This window comes from Hermetia illucens, chromosome 6 (assembly GCF_905115235.1).
Source record: "Hermetia illucens chromosome 6, iHerIll2.2.curated.20191125, whole genome shotgun sequence".
In the NCBI taxonomy this organism is placed as follows: domain Eukaryota; kingdom Metazoa; phylum Arthropoda; class Insecta; order Diptera; family Stratiomyidae; genus Hermetia; species Hermetia illucens.
Window position 1 is genome coordinate 29877539 of NC_051854.1, and position 21189 is coordinate 29898727.

At 41.9% G+C, this 21189-nt stretch overlaps 2 protein-coding genes across 2 annotated transcripts; both read left to right on the forward strand.

Annotated features, from left to right (window-relative positions):
- Positions 1-3974: 3974 nt before the first annotated feature.
- LOC119659654 (electron transfer flavoprotein subunit alpha, mitochondrial) lies at positions 3975-13766 on the forward strand. The gene is made up of 5 exons (XM_038067862.1): positions 3975-4135; positions 4247-4387; positions 4451-4715; positions 13087-13451; positions 13519-13766. The coding sequence occupies exons 1-5, from the start codon at positions 4103-4105 to the stop codon at positions 13693-13695; spliced, it is 981 nt and encodes a 326-aa protein (XP_037923790.1). The 5' UTR covers positions 3975-4102; the 3' UTR covers positions 13696-13766.
- Positions 13767-13835: 69 nt separating this feature from the next.
- Positions 13836-19401, forward strand: LOC119659655 (putative inner dynein arm light chain, axonemal). The gene is made up of 4 exons (XM_038067863.1): positions 13836-14046; positions 14111-14245; positions 14302-14434; positions 18824-19401. Exons 1-4 carry the CDS (start codon positions 13948-13950, stop codon positions 19201-19203), a joined length of 747 nt encoding a protein of 248 aa, XP_037923791.1. The 5' UTR covers positions 13836-13947; the 3' UTR covers positions 19204-19401.
- Positions 19402-21189: the final 1788 nt, after the last annotated feature.

Sequence of the window (21189 nt, forward strand, 5' to 3'; positions counted from 1 at the left end):
TTTAAAGATCTTAAAAACAGAAAAACAGAAAAAAGAAACTTATCCTAGCTTAAGGGCATTAGTATTATAAGAATGTATAGTATTTTAAGGTAATTAGTATTATAAAGTAATATTGTTAATATTGTTAGTTAAGATAAAATTAGTTAAGTAAAAGTTAGTTAAGAAAAAATTATTATTATTAGTATTGTAAGTAATTTATAACTAGTATAAGATATAAGTTTTATAACGTTGTTGAAAAAAAAAAAAAAAAAAAAGAGGAACGATAACCAACCAGAGTAAAGATGGACAACAATGTCCACAGCGAAAAGGGGAGCAAAGGTGTCGAACACCAGCTCCAGATTCATCACAGTTCCAAGGTAAAACAAATCATTACAAAATAAGCACTGAAGAAGGACACATGTTGTGTCCGAAACACGTGTTAGCTACCTCAATATAAATACAATTCTATGGCTAAATTGGAAATCTTTAATTTTAATAGTTTTCTTTTAACTGACAGTGAATTATAGTCAAATCTCCTAATCGGACCACCCTTCCCCAATTTCATTTAGTTTTACATACAAAATAAGCTTTGTAAATGGTTCATCTACTAATCACAATTATACAATACAATATGGCTGGAATATTACTTTGAAAATCTCCAAAATCGGCCAACAGACTTTATCTATTGGAGAGTAAATGGTATACTGTCATTAAGTTCGGAGACTAACACATCGCGCATGTGTTTACCATATTACTATAGTTATTTTTTTAATTAAAAATACATTTACTTCAATGCAAATATTTTACTTTGTTATTTTTAATTAATTTAAGGGAGGAGTTCACTTACTTCACTGTTCGAATTCTGACTCTTCATATTCAATTATTTTTTAAAAACTTTTTTTAAAAATCAATTCAGACGGCAATAGTTATTTCACACAAAAACGATCACTCCCTGTGAAGTAGTCCCGGCCTCGTAGCAGGTTCCGCCTTCTTTCAATGTGCCCGATATTGCTCTGCTAGATCACTCCGCTTCCAGCTGGAACCTTCGGCGAGAGAATGCTCGGTTAGGCTACTCGGCTACGGTCGACTTGCAGACGTCAAAAAGAATGCGGCGTTCTCGCTTCCTTCCAGTGCCTTCTGCCTGCTGGAAGAAAGGCTTCAGCCTATCCAAAGAGACTCTCTTGGTCTTGCCACTGACATTCAGATTGAACGAGTGCTCCCCACGCTCGAGTATCTTATAGGGACTCGTGTATGGTGGCTGTAGCGGCTTTCGGGTGGCATCAGTCCTCGTCAGAGCTTAGGTACGAACTTCAAGTTCCCCAGGGATGTGACTGCCGGCTGCGTGTGGTGAAATGGCGGAGAAGGCTTTAATTTGGTCATGGCTTCTCGTAGTAGGTGCAGCAATCCGGTCTCTCCAAGGCGGTCTTTTTTGTCGAGAACCAGGTCAACAGGGAATCGAAGGTTCTCACCGTACATCACCTCAGGGCTGGGAGTAGACTCTTCGCGAACAACTGTACGGAGGCCAAGCAGAATGAAAAGCAAAACTTGCGACTAGGAGGGTTCGTCGCACGCAATAATGGCTACTTTCAGCGTACAATACCAACGTTCTAGCATCCCATTTGATTGCAGATCGTATGAAGATCTCCGCCGATATTTGAATTTCAGGAGCTTTCCAAGCTCCGCGGAATTTACTCTTAACAGAGGACCTCAGATAATGATTGTGCTGTTATGTCTTGCAGAGGTATTGTCTCAGACCTTCGCGTAAACCGGTCAGTCATCGCGAGGCAATACTTGTAACCAGGCGAGTCTCGCAAAGGGCCTATAATGTCGAGGTGTATAGTGTTGAAGCGCCCGACCTAGAGAATACACCTACTAATTCCTAGCATGTCTAGTGACTATACACCCTTGGTATGCGATGTACTCTCTGGCTTGGGGGCCAAAAGGAATAGAAATGACCAATTTCTGTTGCCAGGTCTGAATATACCCTGCTTAAGTAATTATTCAAACTCTTTCTGCGCAACGGCGAGTTTCTGGGATGTGAAAGGGCGCACTTTCGAGAAGATTGGGGGACGAGCAGTACTGATGCTCAACTGAGAGAGACTACATTGGGTAGTAATGCTGCGATATTTTTGGAGCAGTGCGCGAATGCGTGGATCAGCAACATCCTCAAAAATGCTAGAAAGAGTGTTGTTGTTAGGGCAGATTGAAAATTTCGCTGATGAGCGAAGAGAGGTTGTGGCGTCTATCAGGGACCTATGCTGCATATTACCAGCAGCCCATAGTGGCACAGGAAGTCTGCGCCTAATATGGGGACATTGGTGTCAACCAAAATGAAGCGCCACAAAAAGGTCTTTTGCAAGCCAAGACTCACGTTCACTTGCTTGTAACTGTGAGTTGCGATGGGCGTGGAGTTTGCTGCCGCTAATTTCAGTTATTGCGGAAATAGTTTGTTGGGCCTGGGAATGGGGAGGACGGAGACTTCCGTGCCTGTGTCTACCAGATAATTGCGCCCTTTAAGATAGTCGTTTACTGTAAGGCCACGTGCTGCTGCACTTGGGGTAGACGTCGCCGCGCCCCACACTGAACTCCGTTTTTTGGTGTCGCGTTAAAAGTACATAACGTCGTACATTTCGTGATCCGCAAACCTATGGTAGTATTAGCACACGCCGGAGTTCGATGTCGACCGCGGCGTGCGGCTGTCCGAAAAATTATTTCTCGAGGCGACCGTTGAACGAATTCGAGACCGCTCTTTCGAACCCAAAGCATCGACCACCGCCGTCGGTGTGGCCACATTGCTTGTAAGCGGGTCTAATTGTCTCCAAAGTTTCGTCACTTCAGCGGATTCGCAAGATACCCCCGCAACTACGTGGCGCGAGTGCGCCTCGTGTATCTTATCCACAGCTGCGGCCAACAACTCAAGGGAATCGCCATCTGCACACACTAGGATGGCCTGCCTACCCTCCGGCATTCGCTGAAGCCACAAGGACTTTAGGAGCTACGCATCGAACTTCTTCCCATCCAATTGCTTCATTTCCCGAAGCAGCTTGTTAGGTGTGCGATCGCGAAGCATTAAATCTATCAGCAAGTAATTCAGCGTGGCTATCTCACTTACCGACCATCTGCGAGCCGCTTCGTTCACGCTGCTCCCAGGGCAGCGTCTGACGATTTGCCTCTGCCCTGGTAAGAAACCGTAAAGCCATCAGCGCCTGACATTTTTGTAAAGTTTAGGTGCTACGCCCAAAACGAGGGGTCCGTGGACCAAAAAAGAGGGAGTAAGTTGCTCCCCATTTGGTCCGGCCAGGTATTAAGTTGATGCGGACTTAGGACACCACAATTCTCAAAAAAAAATACATGTATAGATGTTCCATATCATTCGTCTTTCATTCTCCGTAGAACTCTTCTTGCGTCCCATTTTGTTTTTTGTTTTTTTTTTTTAATGATTTTTCACTTGAAACTATGTTTTTCTAACTTTCAAGAAAAATAAAACACTTTTAACACAGCAAAATCTTCACAATCAACACGGTGTGCTAAGTAAAATGCCATGCAAAAAAGAGTCCAGCTGCTATTATTTTTGGTCAAACAAATGAAAACCGAAAATGACAAATTGTTGAGTGGTTTACAAACTAATAGAATAGAGTACATTTGCAAAAAATACAGCATATTAAATATTAACGAAAGTGTGCCAATTAGCGTGCCAACGTGGATTCATCGTGCACCCAAATATTCACACGCAAAAGACCAACAAAACTTTGATACTTGAAGAGCCGAGTTTCCGGTTTCTAACTTGTTTCGTCTTATTTTGAGTTCATCCTGAAATCATATCGCCCCCGAAGTCATAATCGTAGCCAGGCAGAAAATTCCAAGTGCAATTTCCATATTTTTCTGTACCCTCCTACTAGGGTCCAATTGGCAAATTGCAGACATCAACCGAAGTTAATTTTGTGTTGTCCGGCAGATGGCGGATAGTGAGCTAGGAGGAGACTTCTCAACTAAGTGACTTTTGAACCTATTCTGAAGTGAGGAACATATTTTCGTGTAGTTCGTGCTCGCAGTGGTATCTGCTTCCTCCAGCAATTAGTGGACTTCTTCACATTATCAGTGGTATATAATCAGCGGTCAAAATATGTTCTCGAGGATAGCTGTCCGCAATCAATTTGTAAGTCCTTCATAATCCTTAAACTACTTCCCACGTGTTCGTAAACAGTTTCGCATAATTACACTTTGTATCAATTTAATTCTATTAATAAGTTTATATAATTATTTACAGCTGGGCCGACTGAAGAGTACTTTGGTCATTGCCGAACACAACAATGAAGCACTGAATCCTGTGACACAAAATACTATTACGGCGGCGAAGAAGATCGGAGGCGATATCACAGTTCTGGTCGCTGGAACAAAATGTGGACCGGTTTGCATACAACCCAGTTTCGCCCTGAAGGCATTGTCTAATTAAGGCCTTCCTCAATTGCAGGCTTCTGAAGCAGCATCGAAACTACAAGGAGTCACGAAGGTGCTGGTTGCCGAAAATGAAGCGTTCAAAGGGTTCACCGCGGAGTCGCTAACTCCACTGATTCTGGCCGCTCAGAATCAATTCAAGTTCACACACATTCTGGCTGGGTGCACGGCCTTCGGCAAGAGTGTGCTGCCACGAGTTGCTGCCAAATTGGACGTGTCGCCCATTTCGGACATAATTGATGTGAAATCAGAGGACACTTTCGTTCGCCCAGTCTATGCCGGTAAGTACTTTCCGCAGGCGTCAGAATGGTACGAGTTCTCCGATTTTCACTGTCCAATTAAGTATGATCGCCAACAATCTTATCGTCAGCGTTTATGTAATTCTGCTTGATAGTGTTTGTTCTCTTGATATAAAAATGATAGGGAGATGACTCTGACGTTGAAGTAGATCGGAGTGTGGATCGCCAATGTGTGAATCAAATTTTACATAATTTTATAGAACGGCTATTTACACTTTGTTAGAAAACTAAACATCCAAAATGGAAACTTGACAATCCTCACTTGTGGAAAAATTGTCTCTAAGGCGAAAAAAACTCCAATCGGATAGTGCGATAGTGTTTCCAAAAGCCACTTGATTTCGATGGCGCGAGTATAGAAATTGCCGACATCACGCAATGGTTCTATCAATCCTAGCAGGGAACAATAGGAAAATACTCGAAGATAAAGAGTATTGATTCCCCAATTGCGGCTTTAGTTTTTTTTTTCATGAAAGAACCTTGTGATCCTGGTATTGGGGCTCCATTGCATGTCATAACCTCCAATGGAATTAATGTCTTTCTCCAATGTTTGACTTACGGATTACCATTTCCGCATACTGATTGATACGCCCACGGGTAGACAGGCTAGAGTTCCTCCTGAGACGCTACACCCCTGTTGATGAAAGCTTGAAACTTTCGAGTAACCGTGACACTTCCTATGTATTGCTCCCATATAGCAGCATAGGGATGCAATTTGCGTGGAAAAACCTTATCTTAAAATTGGGTTGGAGGAAAAGAAATGTCGTATTTGTTATCGAAATTTGACGCTTTATTTAACATACTCAGAATTATCCGATTTAAGTCAAATATGCGCCGTTTTGTTCGCAAACTTGTTGCCATTTAGAAGGCAACTCCATTACCCCCCCTTATAAAACCCGCCTCTCCTTATTTGCAAAAAACTCAGACAGCCACTTTTCGTAAACCTCTTTTGAGGCCAACTTAGTAGCACCGAGAGCGTTTTGTATGGACCGGAATGGTAATCACTTGGTGCCAGGTCCGAACTATACGGTGAGTGCGATAGGACATCCCATTCGAACTCCCGTAGCTTCTGGCGGGTTATCAAAAATGTGTGAGGCCGAGCTTTGTCCTTTTGGAACACAACACCATTCCTATTGACCAATTCTGGCCGCTTCTGGTCAATCGTCTGCTTCAAACGGTCGAGTTGGTCACAGCAGAGGACGAAATTGAGAGGCTGGCCATAGTTGAGCAGCTCATAGTGGATGATTCCCTTCCAATCCCACCAAACACACAGCAAAACCTTCCTGGCCGTCAATCCGGGCTTGGCGATGGTTTGGGCCGGCTCGTCGCACGATCTTTTCCGCTTGAGGTTGTCATACGTGATCCGCTTTTCATCACCAGTCACCATCCGCTTCGAAAATGGGTCGAATTCCTTCCGTTTCAGCAGTGCATCGCAGGCGTTGATTCGGTGTAAGAGATTTTTCTGCGTCAACTCGTGTGGCACCCAAACATTCAGTTTTTTTGGAATCCAATCTTCTGCAAATGGTTCCAAACGGTTTTATGGTCTGTATCCAGTTCCTGGCCAATCGAGCGAATGTTCACATGCCGGTCTACTTGCATGATTTCGACGATTTTATCGGTTTCTACGACGATTGGCTTACCAGTGCGGGGTGTATCTTCGACATCCTCTACACCAGAACGAAATCGATCGAACCAACGCTGTGCTGTGTGAATTGTTACAGTATCGGGCCCATAAACTCCACAAATTTTGTCGGTCGCCTTCGTTGCATTTTTACCTCTCAGGTAGTAACAACGTAAAATATGACGAATTTCTTTCGTGGCGGACTCCATCTTTGACGCGCTATAACTTGAGACTGAAACGTACAATGACAACACTGTTAAAGAGACACTTGTAGCACAGATTGTCGTCTTCTGCCCGATGCGATAAGTACAACACAAGATATGTTTAAGTGTCGCCTTGTATTGACAAAATGCGACATTTCTTTTTCCCCAACCCGATATTAGTGTTACAATAATTACATTTTCTGATTTTGGACAAAACTTGGGATCATACCTCCACGTATTTTGCGTTCGGAATTACTTTAGATCAGAATCGACGGGTGGCACGTCGCAGGTGTTGATAGATTGATGGCGGTGATTTCCATATATAGAAGCAAAGAGAGAACTTGGCCGCTGATCACCTTTCATTTGAAGTTAAAGTAGATTTGTTTCCAGAAATTGGAAAAAAAATGCTGAAAACTAGTCAAGACTCGACTGAAGACCTGCTGCCTAGATGTGCAAAATGCTCGACATTCTTGAAATTTTATACAGAGTTCAACAAAGGACTTTTGATATTATTTCCGAGTTATCACAATCTCTGCAGATGCCGGATTTTACCTAATACTAGCCCTAAGTGCCAACCATTTAGGCTCGGACGATCCTACCTACTTAAAAACTAAACGGGCGCTGGTGGTGGTGCCCTGCGGTAGGTCAATGGGAGAATCCGTCGAGAACTCCCCGCAGCATCAAGGACGTATGCAGAATGGTGTACTTCTGCATGGTTTTAACCAGATTGTGTAAGAGTCCCAGGACGTTAAGGGAAGCCGTGAGGGATTTAGGTACAATACCTGTAGCTGACAATATTATGGGAACAATAACCACCCGCTGGAGACGCCAAATTTCTTTGATTTCCTTCAATAATAAATTTACGCGGAGCGATCCATTTTGTCAACTAACAGTACGTCAGGCTTGTTATGTGCATTATGGCGATCAGTCAGAACTTGCCAGTCTCAATACATACTGTAAGCAGAACTATCAAGTACTGCTTGCGGCTCATATCGGTAAATCGGACATGTTCCCGTGATCAGCCCATGCTTGTATGCAAGGTTTTGATGGATAACCTTAAGTACACCATTATGCCTGGTGATATATTGCACCGGTGCCATAACAGAAATGAGATAGTTCAACGTTTCTAACGCCGAACCACACATTGGTGGTCGTTCTCTACCCTTTTTTTTATGATGAGCTTTTTATAAGCTCAGGTGGCGACCACGACGTCCTGAATGGCACACATGAATCCCTCCGTCTCAGCAAAGAACTCCCCAGCACACAGCCATCTGTTCGATAAATGGCTGCCAAAGATAATTCACGAGTTAGCCGTGCATTGCCTTCGACTTCCATTCATCGATCCGCTTTTGGTCCGACTTCACCCCACTCAGAGGATTGAAAGATCGATCCTTCAATTTAAGTGGAGTCAGCCCACAGTCTGCCGTACAGACAGCCACATGCAAGGAACTCGCCTGCTCTTTGCTGTAAAAATAAGCGCGCAGCGAGTTAACTTGGCGATGATGTTGTGCCGCCACGTCAACCTCGCCCCTACCTCCGATGTCACGAGGCAGGTTCATCCGCTCCACGCCTTTGGATGTTGCATTCAGAATTTAGACATAGTTGTCCGTATCCGCCACTGGACATTTTCCAGATCGATTTTCGTCCAGGGCAATATTCCGAATGCATAAGCCAGTGAAGGGATAGCGAATACCTTCAACGCGCTTATTTTATTCTTCCCCAAGAGATGCGATTTCAGCACCAGCTTTGCACGTCGCAGCAATTCGAACAGCAGAGCATCCTTCAGATCACCAACTCGAGCATGGGTTCCTTGCAGAATTCCTAGGTATTTGTAGAAGTCTGTCTCGGCCATAGCTTGGATGTGGAGGTCATCAATGCTATGTCTGGCATGCGGCTCGTGATGACCTTGCGGACGGTTTGGATTCGACACTTGTCTAATCGAAATTCTATTCGAATATCACGGTTCAACATGTCTACTATTCATAACAGACTTCTAAGCTTAAGGTCATCTAAGTACATTAAGTGTGTCAACTCGCACTTACCACGTAGGCCAGCATCATTCAGTAGCCATGAAGAAGTTCAGTGCTATGCAAAACCAGGGCGGGTCTCAACGAATCACCCTGGAAAATGCCTCTCCGCATTGAGGTATTGGTATCCTCAGATAAGCACACTAACAAGGTGGCATACCACCCTATCATGACTGTTACCAAAAACCTCATTTGTTTGGGTTCAATATGATGCAGACAGAACATCGATTAGCCAGGTGTGCGGGACGCCTTGGCGTAATCGATATAGCACTCTAGTTGCCTGTGCTACAATTACCGAGTTGATAATGGTCTTTGCAATCCCTTGTCCCGATGGTAGAATGTTTTTGGTCTCAGTGCGCGTTGAGCCTTTCACTAATAATGAACGTTATGAATTTGTAGAGGGTAATCGGTTTTTTATCTGCGGGGTCCTCCACTGTGTCCTTTTTCGGGAGTGCGCTGTGGAATTTCCTCCGGCCGAATAATGACCTGATTTATCCTATGTACCAACTGACTTTGTATATTGGTGAATTTTTTATACTTGAAATTCTGCACCCGATCCAGACCAGGACCCCTCCACTTCTTCAAGCTGTTTATGGCTCGTCGAACCGTCACCCAAAACTGTAATGTCTGGACGCTCTGTTGGGATTCGTTGAGTGATCTGAAAAAAAAACAGCTGATTCCTCGCGTCCGTTGCATTCTGAACACATTTGGAGTGACTTACCATACCGTCGCAATCGACTGCATGCCGCAGGAAGTTTTTGCTTTAGTGTGCCCAGATTTTCAATTACGGGCGTCTCAGTGGGGGTGGCGTAGTTCCTGTAAACCCTGTGCACTTTATTTCCCACCTGTCTCCTGGCATTGCCAATGCTGATTTGATATCTTCGGTTACTCAAACCAATAAAGCGAGAACGAATCGCCCGACCGTACAATTTGAGAATCGTAACGCGCTCCACAATATACTAGTGATTGTGTTTGCAGCAGCGACATATCAGCATACAGTCGAAATGCAATCTCATCATTGATTTGAGATATTATGGAATTCTCCGAGTTGCTAGAGATGCATAAAGCCTGGGAATACCTGGTCTATGCAAAGGATCCATTTCAGAAAATTCTTAACGAAATGAAACATCGTTGTCATGTTATACGTTGGTATCAATAATCCGGTGTACCGCCTAGAAAGAATATAAATGTTTCTCCGATTTTTTTTCATTGATACTCCCAGCCATTCTGAAGATCGCCCTCCTCACCTGCATCTGTATGTGCAGAGGGAGAGGAATTAATCCCGCTGATACACACGGAAACCCGTCTTTGGAGTTGGTGTAATTTTCTGGCTGTTGTGCTGAGTTCAGTTCTTTCTGCCCCCATCTATCCCGGATGATTTCGATGGTTTAGAGATTCCCACTGTCTACCTCACCTTACCTAGCATACCTCTTTTACTAGTTTCAAGTTCTTTCTTTTCCCTTTTGTTCGTTGTTGGGGTGTCGTTGGCATTTGTCACCCGTCTGATCACGCATACATCTTTGCATCCAAAGTCAAAGTCTATGACTCGCTGAGAAGCAAGCAGATCAATTGCAAGTTATGCTATTTCGATGTAATCCAGATAATAAACACATATTGTAAGTCGTAATATCAACAAAAGTAATTTGAATCTACCAAAAAAACAAATGTACGAGTTGTTTCCCATACTCAACATAACATACGCACAAATAGTAAACAAACATTCTTTCCATTTATAAAATTCGTCTGCTCCTCGTCTACTAGAACGCGAACATATGACGAATAGCTAGACTCATAAATTGTAATCTGAAACCCCGTATGAGTGACCATATACACAATGTGTATCAACTCTGTGGGAACTTGGATAGTGCGGTGATTCACATGGAGTCATATCGCCGATATAGTTTATTGTTTTTAAAATAGTATTTAATCAAACTGAATTATTGAATAAGTGTTCACTTACTTGGAAAGTACAGACTTTGTTGTCTCGCTGGGTTATTGTGGCTGGTTCCTCCAATTAGAACCTACTCGTGAGATTCTCCTTGCGAGTATTAAAAAGCACGGCAAATGTTAACATCGTGTCATCCTATCTGCGGTATAACCACTGTGCTAGATAAGGATGCTGTTCTGACAGAGTACTTAAATTGGTCTCCCCTACTAGACTTATTTTCTTGTTAAAATCTACAGTTGTTTGGAAATAGACTCTGGTTCACATCTTGTATCATCATCACCAGCGAGTGTTGGAACATCTCGAAATAATACAGTCACTCCATTATATGGCGATGCTGCCATAACTTCATTATTTCTACGAATTGCCCTTCCTGTGTAAAGCACTTCAGATACATTGCCTGTTGTCGCCATCGAAAGTCTGCTCGAAATCGGAAATCAGGTGGAGGGAGAATATCCGAAAACTACTTGACAATAATTCAAATTAATAGTCGGCTTAGGAGGATCCATAGAAGTAATCAGCCTGCTTTCAAAATGTTCCTTGATGCGTTCCAGTATTATTTTAGCCATAATCTTTGCGATAGAAGGGAGCACGCAAAAACTTGCCTAATTATTACACTCACTTCTGTATCTTCCTGCATTGATCTCATTAATGCTCTTGACCCCATTTTAGAACAGTCTTCGTAGTTCGGATCTCCGCTTCACCTACTCTTCATCGATTTCGAGAAAGCTTCAACAACATGAACAAGGAGTGTATCTAGGACGGGGAACGTGGGGGACTTCGATGGACCATGATATTCCTCCTCAAACACTCCGACTACGCTAATGACATGTGTCGATCAATTTGTCTATCTTGGTAGTGACGCATTAGCAGCACTATGGCAGAAACCACGTTTCCTAGATATACAAATTGATCGACGCCGTTAAGATAGGGAGAGTAAGATTAGTGGCGAACGAAACACACGAGCGAACGTAAGCCACCATTAGATGGTGGTCGCTTTCAAAGCCGATATCAGCGCCTCTCTTGTTATGCACACCCTGGAGACAAATCCTCAATCTACTGCTGATCGCGAAGTGGTCAATCTCGTTGCACCTACGGCGTCGGTCAGTTGGAACGCAACTGACCTATGGCAGGCTCTGTGTTGGAACAATGTGCCGCCAATAACGAGGTTCATGAAGCTGCTGAAATCCACGAACTTCTCACCATTACCGTTTCGGTTGTCAAGACTGTGTTTCCCCACTACATGTCCAAGCAAGAAGTTGTCAAAGCCCACCTTGACATTCTGATCTTCCATCGTTTAATTGCTCGTAGGAAGCATCAATCTCCACTATATTGGAAATCTCTATTGGTACTTAGCGTTAACAATTGTGATGCTTCTTATTCGGAATCTTGCAATTAGAAGTCTATCAGAAACCAGCTCCCAGGTCAAGAGAGCACGGTAGCCATCAGAAGCAATCCGACCCTAGATTTTCATTTGCTAAAACTTGCCTTTCTACAGTAAAAAAGTAAATTGCCGGAAAAGGGAGAGGAGAACTCTCCAGAGTCTCACCATCTTACTTCACTTTGAATGTCTAGCTTATATCGGTGGAATTCCCGTTCAAGTTGGAGGAAGCGAGAATTCTGAGGACCCTCGCTACCGTTGTCGAGGTCACATTCCAGAAATCAATCATAGTTCTTCGATAGCCAAAGGTCTTCGGCGTGAGGTCAGGCCCTACCCAAGGCATTGTTGACGTTTCGGTAGCAATGAAGTTTCATAAAGGTTGCTGGCCCAAAAATTTTAACAAGTACCTCACAGGGTGGTGAGTTAAGATTCTTTGAAATAACAATTGTTTATATGATTTCGCCTCTTGGGGAACCATATAGCACTGAATTTTCGTTCAATACATTTGACCACTGAGAAGAGCATTGTCCATTGATAACAACAATCACGACGACTCAACAACGGATATGGCTTGTCGTGAGCTAAGTTCAGTTTAATCTCGGATCAATGCTACCATATCAGCCAAAGAGGAAGTGTGCTATGAGATCACTTCACTCATTAACGAAGTTTCAATTCACGGTTTACGACAAAAACACGAAAAACAGTGAACTATGCTTCGCGGTAAGTAACATGTCATGATGGCGTCTACCGTAGAAAAATTAAGAGAGAGGCAGGTATGGTCATGTTATTCTAGCGTAAGGAGACGACCAAACGACTTCCCAAAACCACAATTTGAATCAATGTTACAAGCGAGCTTCGAATCTAGATAATTACAAGCAGCTAAGTGCAAATAATCGTCATAGCAGAAAAACAGTACGTGAGAGAGAAAAATTCCGTTTTTTTTGTAATCTTTGGTAGTGCATAGGTAATCTTTGGTTTCCAGGTATATAAAAAATATGGAACTTACGTGTTATTATTACATCCATTATAAGCGTAAAATTATTAGTTTGATAAGTCTTGATAAGATCAAATCATGTTGCTTCGATGTTGGTACAATGAATATGATGTAATTAGATAAATAATTCCAATGAAATCAAACCACTAAATAAAAATGTATTCTTTTTCGTTTTTGTTATTCAGGTAATGCTATCCTTACCTTAAAATCAAAAGATCCTGTCAAGGTCATCACAGTACGTGGTACAAATTTCGAGGCCACTAAAGTCGACGGAGGTGCTGCAGTTGAACAGGCACCAGCCGGCGATTTTAAATCAGACCTAACTGTATTCGTAAGTCAAGAATTGACTAAATCTGATCGTCCTGAACTAACAAGCGCTAAGGCAATTGTTTCGGGAGGACGCGGTTTGAAATCTGGAGATAACTTCAAATTGCTCTATGACTTGGCTGACAAACTGAATGCAGCTGTAGGCGCGTCTCGAGCTGCTGTTGATGCAGGCTATGTACCAAACGATCTACAAATTGGTCAAACAGGAAAGATTGTCGCTCCAGTAAGCATTCCGTCAATTTACAAAATCTAGTTCGCACTAATTTTTACTTTCGTTTTTATTCTAAAAGGAACTATATATTGCTGTCGGTATTTCGGGAGCAATCCAGCATTTGGCTGGAATGAAGGATTCAAAAACTATTGTTGCGATCAACAAGGACCCTGAAGCTCCTATTTTCCAAGTAGCTGACATTGGCCTGGTAGCCGATCTGTTCAAAGCCGTACCAGAATTAACACAGAAAATCTAAAACAATCAATTTATTTTTGTAATTGTTTTATATAAAAACATTATTGTAAATAAACGCGATTTTATAATGAAGTTTATGTTGTTTGATCGATGAGTATCATACACTTCCCGCCATGTCCTCCTGTGACATCTACAAAAACAAGATTCCTAGTAACCATGGAAATACTCCTCTTATGTGACGTATGAAATTGTCTTTTTCAAATCAAATACAAAAATATTTTAAATCGTAATTAAAAAGTCAGAAAAGTACATCATGGCGGAGAAGAATATCGACAACGTTCAATCCTTGATCCGATATAACAACCCGGTCCTGGTAGTGAAGCACACCGACCGGAAAGCTACAGGTGACGCCGTAAGTTATAGAGACAGAATGCAAAATTTCGTTGAATATATCTTTGTCTAACTTCCCTTTGCAGTTAGTACAGGGGGATAAGAGCGCTAGGCAAGTATCATCGACTATAACAGAAACGAAAAAGGAAACCGAAGAAATTTTGAATACAATTCTACCTCCTAAATGTTGGGAAGAGGATGGTCAATTGTGGACACAAACGGTATTAAGTGCATGCAAAGGTTTGTTCATGGATGCTTAATATCTGTCTAATTCAAGGTTTCGAGCACTCCTGCTACACGTCAAGATGTAATAAATTTGCAAGAAATGCTCGACACTCGCCTGCAACAAACACAAGCTCGAGAAACAGGGATATGTCCGGTTCGTCGAGAACTATTCTCACAGTGCTTTGGTTAGTATAGTGGGGCAGAAGTCCTATTTATTTTGAAATTCCAGAGTGTCCACATATTATTATTATATTGTTCTCGGAATGTATACTAGCAAAATACGGAGGTGTTTAAGAATATGGCCGGAGGGATCACTTTAGGTGGTATATAAGGAGTAGTTCGATGCTAACTTGATTTATTGCATGAATCACGGTCTTTGCAATAATGGTACTGTGACTTATTGACGAAACAAAAACTGATTACAACAAAGATCAATAATTTTATCAAATGGAGATGAAACAAACAAGGCCGAAACACAGATCCTTTCGAAGTTCTGTACAAAGAGAACGCTGGCAGGGAACAACCTCAATTTGATGTTGTTTGGCATTACCAGATTTTAGGCAAACCAGCGAAGGCGGACCTAGCTTTGTTAAAGCGTCAAGTAATGTCGAATTCGGCGCCACCATCAGCAGAAATAACGCAAACACAAATTGAAAGACGCCTTCAATATTGGGCACATTCATGCAGAAAGAAAGGGTTCAATTGAAGACTCTCCTGTACTGCATTCAGTTATTCATAGAAAAGCTCTCCACTATCGGATAGATATTTCTCATTTTAGAGTAGAATCTCACAGCTAAACTCCGCCATTGATGAGAACAAACCCGTTCGGAAGGAAAAGAGGGAATAGACACCATAGTCTAAATAGTTGTATAATGTCTAAGAGAGTAGGTGGGGTAAACTTCACTTGGGCTAATAGTATTTACTTTTATTACACTTTACTCACACTGAATCTCTGTGTAATGAATATAATGTGGTCGATCATCTGGAGGAGAAGGAGTTCCACTGCACGCCGGAGCCAGCAATGCAATTGTCACCCCTCCTTAACGGGTCACTTATCCACTGCCACTTCCCCGCTTCCGGTCAAATCGCCCATAGGTAACTGGCATGTGCCCCGACGAAGTTCTTCGTTTGAATCATGTTACAACATTATTCCGAGTGACAGTGGTAGTCACTTTCCATGTGTTACTCCCATATAGCAACATAGGAAAAACACTAGCACAGGACAGTCTTACCTTGATCTTGGTATTAAGATGACTTCCAAATTTTAGACAAGGCAGGAAAAGCGGATCTAGCGCTGTTAATGCGTCGAATGACATCCCGTTCGGTGTCACTTTTGGCAGAAACCACGCTTACTAAATATACAAATTGATTGATGCCTTCGAGGCTTCGCCCATTAATCCAGATAGGCAAAGTGCGATGACCCGTCAGACTGAGAACCTTGATTTTGTTGGTGTTTGTCTCCAGCCCAACTCTACTTGCCTCTCTTTCCAAATCCAGAATCACTTGGCCAAGGTCCATGACCCAATAAGGGGACAAAAAGATGTCATCAGCGGAGACGAGATGTACGAGGAAAAATGTCTGCTCCACGTCCCCCGAACAAGGCAGCATGAAGAACGTCACCGATAACAGGAAGAAATAATATCATATATAATATAATTGAACCTCAAATTCCTCTGAGATTTTACCTCGATGCAGCACGTGGCATTTTGCGCCAGCATATGAGTATGTCACTCTGATAATAACAATCAGCATCGAAATGCCGAAATGCGGGATCTTCCGTAAATTCTCTTGTATCACCGCGTATACTATATTAAACTTTCCCGGACGCAACACGCAAGCAAACGCAAGCGATGTTCTGATGGTGAGCACCTTGAGGCTGATATCAGCGCCTCTCTTGTTACGCACGTCCAGAAGACAACTTCTATCGTGTCGATCAGTTGAAACCCAACTGACCTTAAATAATGTAATGAATGCTTGACTGAAATTGGTAATCTATGGGACAGAAGCTTTCGACGTAGATATTAACTTAGTTATGATAAACTCAAATTATTTGACGATTGCTGGCGGTATGCTACAGTCTTTGAAAAAACTTCTCTGCCAGCCAGGGAATAGTGTATTTCCTTGCATTGCGTACATAGTAGTGAGATTACCACACTTCCTGAATAAAATTTTACACGGCTGTGAGGGAATTTGGTATCTCGACAAAATTGGTAAGACTGGCTGGGCTGAACCGCACCAATGTGTGAGACCAAGTAAAAGCAATAATATCGCTCTCAAGATGTTCCATTACCAACAACCATCCCTTTTAATTTGGCCTTGGAAAAAACGATGCGCGACGATGATGACAATGTCAGGCGCTTTTCTCTTCACATCCCCCAACTGCTGACCTATTTTGACGATAACGATGAACAACTCGAGTTACCTTCATCCAAGTCGAGCAAACGGGGCGAGATCTCAAGCTGCATATAAATGAAATGCTGGCAGCTTCAGCACAAAAAAACAACAACATAGCATTGATCAAGTGAAAGCATTTCTCTGTCTGGGGTCGAAAATCAAAAACGATAAAAATTACGATAACGAACGATGAATCTCCGGTGGAAATATGTGTCTTTTCCAAAGATAGTCATTCTCGTGCAAGGTCCGTCGTGCGCGTAGGACCCTCAACCATTTCTTCGGTTGTGTGTGTCGTTTTTCCGGCTAGTTTTATAATGAAAAAAAAGACAAATTTTATTTTTTGATGCCGAATAGTGAGTTCGTTTATTCCTCATATACTGGTATTTCGAAGACCAGTTATCCTCTTCCTCAGTGAGTTTTTGTCTGAACTCTGTGGTCCAGCTTGTTCTTAAATACCTAAATCCAGACCTTAATTGCTAGTTAATTTTATTACCTAATTAATCTAAAAAGCCAATGTTGACCTTCCCTAAATCATTGTTAATTCTTTTTTCCTCCCATATCTTGTGGATGATGAAACTCTGCAATGCGTCCACTTTTCGGAAGTCATTAACCTCCTTAATTACTCTTAGGTTATCCTCCGTTAATGTATGTTTCTCTTCGATGATGTGTCTGGTTACCAATGATTTGAGGCCATGTGTTGACGCTTCCTAATCGTGTCTTCAGTTGATGTGGTCTGCTGGTAGATATCACTTCTATGTCAGATTTTCTAAGGATGTTTTTCACCTGGTAGCTAATTTGGGAATGGATGATAGGAACTCGCCGTTTTTTAGATGTTCCGGCTTGTGTAAAAAATGTCGTCAGGTTATTCCTTTCCATTTTCGTCATTTTTTTACTGATTATTCCGTCTATGGTCTCCCTGTTGAACCCGTTCTTTGCCGCAGTTTCAATGATGTGGCTTTTCATGATTGTTTAAACATTTCTCTGATAAAGGCATGTTTAGCATGCGATGGAGCATTGCGTTGTACGGTGCCATTTCTTGTGAGAAGGAGTGTTGTGATGTTGCTGGGATGGTTCTCTGCGTGGATGTTGGTTTTCGGTAAATAACGAATTCGGTTTCTCCTCTGTTGTTGATGATGAGTAAGTCCAAGAAGGGTAGTTGGTGGTTGTATTCGAATTCCATGGTGAATGTAATACTCTTGTGGTTTCAAGCTGGCTTCGTTTCCCAATTGCAAAAATATCGTCAACATATCTGGCCCAGAATCTTGGTAAAATACCAAGTTGTTCTATACATTCCTCTATTTGCTCCATAAAGATGGTGATAAAGTCTGGATTTAGGTATTTAAGGACAAGCTGGATCATAAGTAGTTCAGACAAAAGCTCACTGAGGAAGAGGACAACTGGTCTCGAAATACCGGTATATGAGAAATAAAAAACTGACTATTCGGCATAAAAAAAATGTTCTTTATTTTTTCATTACTCAAATAATGTTTTTAAGGTTTTTTTTGTGAAGGGGGGGGGGGGGGGGTCTCTTCATACATGCAAGAGAGGTCGAAAGGCCAATGTTCAACAAACTTAGTCACCGAACCCTAGTGCAGTATGCAATGCTGAAATTATTTTCATTTGTAAAAACTTCTGCTCAATACATAAGCGAAGGTTAGCAACCAATTGATGGCACTTTCGAGAGCGAAGTCAGCGCTCTCTTGCTCCGCTCATCCAAGAGATGTGACGGGTGGTGTTTTGGTACGCGTTCACTCGAACAATGTATCGAGATGATGAAAGTTATATCAGAAGTCGTTGTTAGTGGATAACATTGCACTATTATGATGATCCCTAATCTGGATCGGAATTTTGCAGGAGAAACGAGCATCGGGTTAATGATAAGAACCTTTCATATATTAAAACAATATTTTCCGTATATGATAGCCAAGTCCATAGCCCATAAGTTTCACTAGGAAGTTTCGAAATACGTAGGTTGCTGGTTCATAAATTTGTCGTTTTTAGTCGTCTCCTATGACAAGCAAGGAACACTTTAAGTGAAGATTTAATTCGCTACGCGTTTTTAACGACGATATCAAGATATTAAGTAGTTTAAATGAATAATCCCCTATTAATTTATTTAACTAAGATTAATTTTTAAGCCAATCTTACCACACAATACATTTTAACATTTTCTCCTTAAGATGAAATCATTCGACAAGTGACAATCAACTGCACTGAACGTGGTTTTCTACTTCTTCGGATACGTGATGAAATTGCTATGTCAATGGAAGCCTACGAAACCCTTTACTGTAGCTCCGTGGCCTTTGGAATGAGAAAGGCATTGCAAGCACAAGAAGAAACAGAAAAATTACGGGAGAAAGTGAAAGCATTGGAAACAGAAAAATCAGCACTGGAAGAACTTATATCGGATATGAAAATCAAAGCTGAGCAATCAGAGCGAAGGAACGCAGAGTTGCGGGCGTCGGAAGAAAAAAAGAGTGCCGAGGAGGTTGCTTTCCTGAAAAAGACGAATGCACAGTTGAAAGCACAATTAGAAGGCATAACAGCTCCCAAAAAGTAGTTGAAATGTACACACTTTTTTATTTTTGATAAATCACTTTTTAATACTAAGGGAAACGTCGGACAATTACACATTGTCACTTTTCATCTCAGAAATAGCTGATAATTTGTTAAAATTTCTGTGGACTAAATACCATGTGCAATATTTACGTATTTATATGGAAATAAAAAATATACAGATTTTCGCCAAAATGTTAAATGAAGCAGCATTCAATTTACATATTTACCATATTTCATTGTAAGGGGTCAGAATCAAGTGTTGGTAGGAAGACGTCAGGCCGATGGGTATATGCTTCCATTATAATTTAGGACAAAATCATCACCCCTAATTTGGTTAAGCAGCACAGACAGTATTATTGTAACAAAAGGTACATCAGCTTGCGAATGTTTGTGGACCTATTATACTTTGAATGATAAGCTCTACCTCAGTATGTGCAGCACCGGTTTAAAAAAAGAGTTTACGATATATAATCCAAAACAAGTGTCCCATTTGTATCTAGCTCGTAATGTTCACACATTTAGCTTATCAGACCACTCACTTCGGCATGATATTGACATTTCTCGGTACACAAGCAATTTGTACAAAAGTGCCAGCTTTGAGCTATTGTAATTCTGTTAGGATTAGTACGACTTAAAATCAACGTGGAATTATATTACTCACAGCATGCAACGTGATTCACAGGTTCCACTTTTCTACCAAATTTCGTATCGATAGGAGTAACTGTTTCTGAGATAAATATCGTATCGGTTTCTGGTGACTGCTGTGCCGTGTTGGCGCAGGAACTCAAAAACACATTTTACTCGGCCAACTGAGACCGCATAAAAGGGGCTGACATAGGTGTCCCCGAGCATTTCATGAATCTGGTGGAAAATTACCTCTCAGAGAAGATTCTCTTGTACCGGACAAATGAGGCCCCAAAGAAGAGGAGAAGGAGATGCTTGCTCTTCCCGCCTCAGAAGGGACCACGATTGTTGACTTTGCAGATGATCTAGCTGTGCTTATCACAGTAAAACGCCCAGATGTGGAGGTCTACTACGGAAACAATGACAACTGAAGAGTATTGATTAGAAAGAGCTGGGTTGACTTTGACGGATGCGAAAACGCAAGCAGTCTTAATAACGAACCGCAGGAAAAAGAACATTATGAAAGTGGAAGTCAGTGGATACACGGTCATATTAAAATTGGCTATCAAATGTCTGCTGGTGATAATTGACACCAAATTGAGCTCTAAGGAACATATACAGTATGCATGGCAAAAGGCAGTCAGTGCTACCGCCACCACTTGCAACAATATTTCCGAAACATTGTCGGAGTTTGGTTCTTGCTGGAGTGGTGCGATCCATCCTGCTTTACTCGTCATTTGTGTGCAAGCAGGTGAATTTGGCTTACCAGCTTATGACTTTGAGTGTTTGCAGTGCATCTGGAACCACATGCAGCACTGGTGGTGGTGGCGGGCAATACTGCAAATACCAAAGTGGTTCTATATGGCTAAAAATCTTCCCTTAGCAGCTTTTCAAAGATACTCCATATTTTGCGCGTACTTCTTTAATGTTGTTTGCATAGTTATTACTACGATGATGTGTTCTGTTGTCAAATCTTTATGTCCCCAGGTCCCACAGGTTTTTGCACTTGACTTTCGTATCTGGCAATTTTAAAAACAAATAGTCTTTGTAGTCTGTATAACTCCCTGTCTATCCTCACCGTCCAAGTAGTCATTGACCTTACTGTTTTAGTGATGTCCAACGGAGTATTTTCGGATTGCATCCCCATTTTTCCCCTGGTGTGGATCTGCAGTTCATCAAAGCCCTTGTAGTTATAATTCCCAATTATTTGACATCTTCACGTTTAGCCTCAATGGGTGAACTTATGCGCAATCTCGGCTTCCTGTATCAGGTGTTAGTGATTCTTAGTTCAGTTTGGATTCTTTCACATATTTGCCCTACAGTTTAAACCAATATCGTCATTAATTCAGTATTTGTTCGTCCT